Below are 7297 nucleotides of genomic sequence, written 5' to 3' on the forward strand. Positions count from 1 at the left end.
AGTAGTTATTNTAGTATAACTACTACTACTATAGTATACTATACTAATTATTATATAGTATATATATATATATATATATATATATATAATATATATATATCCCTACCTTTATCTAAATATATTTAGTTACATGTCTATTTTGATATCCACATCTATACCTATACCTATATCTATATCTATATCTATCTTTATCTATGGTTCAAAAATATGTTTAAATATATATATGCCTATGTTTATAATTCCATATATATACATATATATCTATATCTACATACACACACACACACACACACACACATATATATATACACATATATATATATTTACATATATACATATACATATACATATGCATGTGCATTCATAGTATACACACACATACGCACGCACGCACACACACACACACACACCCACACGCACATACAAATACACACACACACACACACTGACATATATATAATATATATATATATATATTTTACCGTATATTTGTCTTGAGAGTTTATGTAAAAAAAATCGGTTGTTGTTGATGTGATTTGATCGGCACAATAGATCAATTGATGTCTGGGCATCATGCTCGCTGTAAATATTGACTTTCCACAGTCCATTGTTATGCGCAGACAAAATTTCAAATACACCTTGGTTATAACTTCTATGACTATGGATTTTTATAATGGCAAACTTACTATAGATTGCACACACCATATTAATCACCAATTTGTATCCCAATTCTATGCATTTAAACAAGTCTACTACTAAAGTATGCTATAAGCTGATAGTCATGATTGAATACCGCATACTCAAAGTACATACTTATATTTTTTACGGTGGTCTCAAATACTGTAGGCGTGTATACATCTGGCCACTCTCCCTTGGCAAAGCCTATGATTAGATTCGTCTTTCCCACTGCACCATCTCCAACAACTATCAGTTTCTTTCGTAAGCTACCCGACATAGTTATTTAGTATATATATGTGTCTATGAAGTGTATGGGGTATTATCTCGTGAAGCTGGTACAACTGATAGATAGCAAAACTGAGACTCAATTACAAAGAACCGTCGTGTATTAACAAAGTTGCTATACGTTGCTGCTATTCAATTCGGACATCTACAGAGTATCTGGCGGTCCTATTTTAACTTTAGCAGGTTGGTTTTTTTTGCAGACTGTATTTTTATTTTCTACGCCTTCCACGAGATGGGAGAGTCGGAGAAGTCAAGAGTGTACCACAACTGGTAATAATAATCTATGAATCTGAATAGAGATAACCCGGCTACAGATTGTATCTGCTGTCTCCAAATCCAATCTCCATCCCTGTTTATTACTTTATATCGAGAGGTATCTATCAAGGTGTCAGGAATAGTGTTTTTAGTGTGAATTGTGCAAGCAGCCAAGCAGATTACGTATTGATCAATTTAACTTTTACTTCAGGGTACCCTCGACAATCCTGGGCGCACATAGCCTCCATTCCCATATAATTTTTTTTTGGAAAAATCTCGTTGTTAAAAACGTATCCGCACCCGAATACGCAATACGCAACGTCGAGATTGTGTCGATAAGCGGATGATTCCTATTGGCTCCACGCCTACTGTAAATATTTTCTCTTACACAATACTATTTTTTTTCTTCAAAGGAGCAGGCCATAGCCTTTTGAAAATTAGACACAGAAGGCTATGTGAGCCGGCGGACTGCAATCTGCAGACCGACCCCGTCTGCAATTCTGCATCAGCCAGCACCCCCCAACTCATGGCTCTAACTCGAGGCTCGAGGGCCGAGGGCCACTCGGCCTCCGAGGCTCAAAGTCGAAAGTTGGGGTAAAGATAGACACAATAGTTCATATTTTTAATACTACAATTGTGGACTTGTGGCCAAAATCAAAAAGTGAGCTTATATATCAATATGTCTGTATGAAAACTTGAATATTATAAGAAAGGCGTGAGGCTAGATTGGAGCCTGAAGGACAGTGGGTGAGGTTATGATTTGTGTGAGTTGCGTGATGTGTGATTTTTAAGTTACGAATGCTGACGTTTGACAGAAATCTGCTGACTGGAGGAAACAGCGTCAGCCTTTAACAATGTATTTGTTATACAGACGCAAGGAATTGTATTGCCCTGCCAGAATCTCATTGCTCTCACAACCATAAATTACCATGCTTGAGAACATAGACCAAATGGTAAATTGGCGAAGATGCATTGAGAGATATACAACGATTAGGTACCATGAGATTGTAGTCGCGGCGGGTGCGCACTCTTTCAAAGCTGTATGTGAAGGAATACATCGCCAATCCTTTGTTGAAGCATATATCAGATGCATTTGTTGCGTTTCCTCACCTTGCGCAAGTATAAAGTGCGCATCACAGCCAATCTGGGTATGTTTATTTTAAAAACCTGTATTCGTGTAACAAGTTGTGCGGTGAGGAGAAAGACGCCGATGACATATTCGGAGGCACCAAGATTTGCGCACCGATTTGGCATAAAACAGTATTGCATAGGATGTCCACACGATGCGCCAATCATACAAGGAGCTACGTTTTACACTAAAGACTATCCAGTTTATCATATTATGGTATAGCTGACATGCACCTAAAATTATGTGTAGGCTTGTTGGTGTCTGGAGATCTAGCGGTCCATTCCACCAGAAAGGACATCCAAAATATATTGCACAATCTCATCCCAACATACTATAATAAATAAAACTCGAATTTTGAGTACGTATATGATGACAGACGCTTCACATCAACATTTAAAACCATTCCGTTGTATTTTCTGCTAACAGTTTTCCGTCTGAAACGTCAGGGTATTGCTAGTTGACGAATTGAGCGCAAATGATGACTATACTTCTTTCGAGTACCCCAATTTCATTTAGATTCATATTTGAAGCGCTTCGTGTTGATATCCTTTCATTGGTTTTACATGAAATACCCAAAAAGAGGGACTTTATAGCACAACGAGAATGTTGCATTCCCTATCAGAGATTGTAATCATAAAAGCCTATACCAGAAACCAAATACTACTAATACACGACCACCAATTCAAAACGTTATTGCCGAGTAGACTCGCTGCCCAGCATTCTTGTTTACCTGTCTATGTCACAATCAAATCTAGAACAGACCAGCAAAGTAATGTAGGATACGTTTAAATACATCTTGTCAATAGCTAGTGAAAGGGGCACGCCTCCATTAGTGAAACGCATTTAGCGAACCAGTCTATCGCTTGCTGTGTGATAGTGTAGAATAATTGGCCCCACAATGTCTGTCATGGCCAGTGAGATCAACATGCGAGGTTCTTGTCGAGCATGTGGGACAGCTTACCGTAAGGGAGTGACGATGCAACATCTCGACCCAGAATGAAAGTTGTACATAGAATAAAAGTTATACATATAGTGAATGCAGTTTAAGGAACCAAGGCACATGTACCGATATTTGTACACCCTTTATTTTGAAAAACGCTCACTCCCTAACCAATTGCACGCATCAAGATGGCTGTTCTATCCCAAGTTATATCTGGATTTATTTCTAGTCTGTCAGTGCGGAGTGTTCTCCTGTCGGTCTTGATGGTATGCATGGCGTCGTATCTGTGCCGGCAACTCCGAGATTCTATCCGTGGTAAAAGCCGAGCCCTTATACAAGGACCACCAAAACGTCTAATTGTCGGCAATACTCTCGGTAGGTATATACTAGTCCTCGTTCATCTGCCCACTCATACTACGGGTGGTATAGAAATCGAAGTGAATACACGCACGAGTTTAGAACCGGTATATATTTCAATTTGCTTGTGTGTATCAGTTTGAATTTCTTGTGTCCGTCTATTCTGATTCAAATTCTACCAGTGCGTTTTCTAACCTTCTATCGACACAACTCACAGAACTGCTGAGCAACCTGCATAGACTAAATGAGTACTTCGTGGATTTAACCAAGCAATACGGTCGGACCTTCCCGCTTACCTTATTTGGAAGACCCACCACCCACGTCACATCCGACCCCGCTGTCATCGAGCACGGTATGGAACGCGTTTATCCTCTGTCTACTATATCCAAAGCGAGCTTTTGTATCGCTAGCCTGTGGGATCGTCTAGACTACCATGTCTCATTCATTCCGTACATCGCGATAGAATAAACAAGAGCCATAGCTCGGTTTACCATGCTCACTGCATATGGCGGTATCACATAGGTACAGGATTGTCCAGACTCTCAAGTCCCAACCATGCGTCTAGTCTTGAAACATTGTTAGTATGGCCAGCGCTACCACTCTATCTACTGCGCTCATAGCTATAGTTCAAATACGGTGTAACTGGCTTATACGCTCATCCAGTATACACTATTGATCCGTCCTAGTGGATATACGGTTCCTGTCAGGGTGCTAGTTTCCACTGTACAGCCTATACCATGCCCACTGCGGACCCAGGGCTGCGATAGTTTGTACTGTAAATTCTAGTTCTAGCAGGCGAGTTTATCTACAGATACGGGTGCTTTGGGTTATATCCATGTGAACACATATCATTCTACAGACTCAGGTGTATTTTAAGGAAGTGGAAGTGAAAGTCGGGCGAGTTTGTCCATCCGCCTCATCGAACCCACATCTTTGCAGAGGTTTAATATCCTGATAAGTATGATGCATATAGTATCTCGTGAGATGTAGTCGAATCAAGTCACATAAGTATTGCCTTAACATCCACATCAACGTTCTATCATGCTAAACAGTGCTGAAGACCAATTTCCTCGGTTATGGGAAGGGCCTGAGATTCCACAGCATATTCGAGTGCCTACTGGGTGATGGGTAAGATACTACTGTGAATGGATCGTTTCAACACGTTCTATAGATGTGTGTATTTGCGATACTTCCACTCTTGTAGCAGGCGATGTAAGGCTGTATGCGGCCCGGTGTGGAAGTATAGGCAGAATGTTCGTACACCAAGCAGCTGATGTCCCTGATGGATGTCTCGCACAAGTGTTCACATAAGACAACGCAAACAGAGCTGTCGATTTGAAACCGAGAAGGTTGGGCGTGTTGGTTGATCTCGTAATGTGACTTTACGTACGAGTGTGTGTGGAGATGTACGATGTATTTGATTCGAATAATGAGACTATACGTAGGAGTGTGTGCGGAGATGTATGGTATATTTGATTCGAAAGTTCGAATCAGCTCAACAGACCCTAGCACAAGAATATCACTGTACATGGCGTTTAATATGAGAAAAAATCAGCAATGCTTCTCACAAACTGTTATAGAATGCGTTCTTATACACGCTGATATATAGTGGCTTCTTAATTGTCTATGCTTGACTCTGTGGACACTACATATCTGCCGTCAGAGGGTCCTTTCCGGTTACTTCCAGTTGCACCCGATGCAATACACACGCACTCGATAGATATCATTTGTGGTGTGGTGTCAAGGGTTCGCATGCAAGCGACCACAAATAGTACTTATGCATAGTAGCATTGACCAGTATTCAAACAGCCACACACAAGGCCTCGAGCATAATACCAAACTCAGACTGTCGTGCACCCTTGCCGCAGTGTGTGTACCAATAACTAGCTAGGTATGAGCGTATTGGTGTATGCACCAATATCCAGCTAGGTAAAAGCGTATGGGCGTATGCAAGAGATACTCAAGTACACCCCTGAGCATCCACAACACCTGTTGATTGTATACGTACCTCCGCTATACGACACTCATATGTGTCACATATGTCATCACACAGAACTCATAGATGCGACTATGCCAATGGTACCATGTCACTACAAGTCAGAATGTGACCTGACACTAGTTTACAAAAGCATCGCTGGTTTCTCCTCACACTTTACAGCATATTCAATGCCGATGGCGAAACATGGGTTCACCAGAGAAAGGTATGCATGTATAAGTGTAGTGTATATCATATGATGCATATTATATGTACAAGTATAGGAGTATATCATATGATATATATCTTATTTCCTATGTGTAATAGTATATGATATGATACATACCATATGCACAAGCATAGGAGTATATCATATGATACATATGACATGTATAGGAATAGGAGTACAACATATGATAAATATCATATTTATAAGTATAGATACATACCATAATATAAATATAGGAGGATATAAGATAGTAGTATATTATATGATACACACCGTATTATAAATATAGGAGTATATATCATATGTGTAAGTATATGAGTATATCATATAAAACATATCGTGTGTATGGGTATAAGAGTGTACTCGCATGGTACATATCATATGTATAGGTATAGGAGACATACAATTCCTACATATACATTCTAACTTACAATCTCATCTATATCAAAATCTATACATACATTCAAACTTACAATCTCATCTATATCAAAATCCACACTTGCAATCCCCATATATACATTCCAACTTACAATCTTATCTATATCAAAATCCACACTTGCAATCCCCATATATACATTCCAACTTACAATCTCATCTATATCAAAATCCATACACCTTTCAAACTTACAATCTCATATATATCAAAATCCACACATACATTCAAACTTACAATCTCATCTAACTTGCAATCCCCATATATGCATTCTAACTTACAATCTCATCGATATGAAAACCCTTATATACATTCTAACTTACAATTTCCTTATATACATTCTAAATTGCAATCTCATCTATATCAAATCTATACATACATTTAACTTACAATCTCATCTAACATACAGTTTATATATATACATACACATATATGTATATATATATATATAAATATATATATATATTTATAAATATATATATATATATATTTATATTCTACCTTACAATCGCATCGATATCAATTCTTACACATACACTTCAACTTACAATATCATCTGTAACATTATCTACATATACATTCAGTCAACAATCTCATCTGACCTACCTTACAATCTCATCTGTGCATCCACATCACATACAATTCCTACAAATACATTCTAACCTACAATCTCATCATTTCTACATATGTATTCTATTTTACAATATCATCTATACAATCTATATACAATTCTTAAATGTACACACGAACAAGTATTTTAAACCTTCCCATCGTTTACCCATTAATCTCTACCCCCACAAACAGATTGCCAGCCACATGTTCAGTGTCAAAAAGTTCTCGCAACATATGGATCACGTTTTCCAGGATCATGCGCTTCAGGTGTGTGTCTGCTTGGGATGTAGACGTTGTATGGAGGAAGCTATGATTCGGGTTGTAAGGAAGTGTGACATAAAACGTTATATATATATATATATATATATATATATATATAGTATATATATATGTATATATATATA

The 7297-nt window shown here is 38.2% G+C and overlaps 3 protein-coding genes across 3 annotated transcripts in view; 2 read left to right on the forward strand and 1 right to left on the reverse strand.

The window, feature by feature from the left end:
* SARC_02750 (transforming protein RhoA) overlaps positions 1-1091 on the reverse strand; it is a 2980-nt gene extending 1889 nt beyond the window's left edge. Inside the window, exon 1 of the mRNA XM_014303484.1 lies at positions 814-1091. Within this exon, the coding sequence (XP_014158959.1) occupies positions 814-955 (142 nt within the window). The 5' untranslated portion in view covers positions 956-1091. The remainder of the gene's footprint in view (positions 1-813) is intronic.
* Positions 1092-3475: 2384 nt separating this feature from the next.
* SARC_02751 (hypothetical protein) lies at positions 3476-4776 on the forward strand (the record flags this gene model as incomplete). The annotated part of the gene is made up of 3 exons (XM_014303485.1): positions 3476-3662; positions 3862-3996; positions 4697-4776. 3 exons carry the CDS (start codon positions 3476-3478, stop codon positions 4774-4776), a joined length of 402 nt encoding a protein of 133 aa, XP_014158960.1.
* Positions 4777-7097: 2321 nt separating this feature from the next.
* SARC_02752 (hypothetical protein) overlaps positions 7098-7297 on the forward strand; it is a gene marked incomplete at both ends in the record, with an annotated part of 524 nt that continues 324 nt past the window's right edge. Inside the window, one exon of the mRNA XM_014303486.1 lies at positions 7098-7160. Within this exon, the coding sequence (XP_014158961.1) occupies positions 7098-7160 (63 nt within the window). The remainder of the gene's footprint in view (positions 7161-7297) is intronic.

Source organism: Sphaeroforma arctica (assembly GCF_001186125.1).
Source record: "Sphaeroforma arctica JP610 unplaced genomic scaffold supercont1.127, whole genome shotgun sequence".
Taxonomy (NCBI): Eukaryota; class Ichthyosporea; order Ichthyophonida; genus Sphaeroforma; species Sphaeroforma arctica.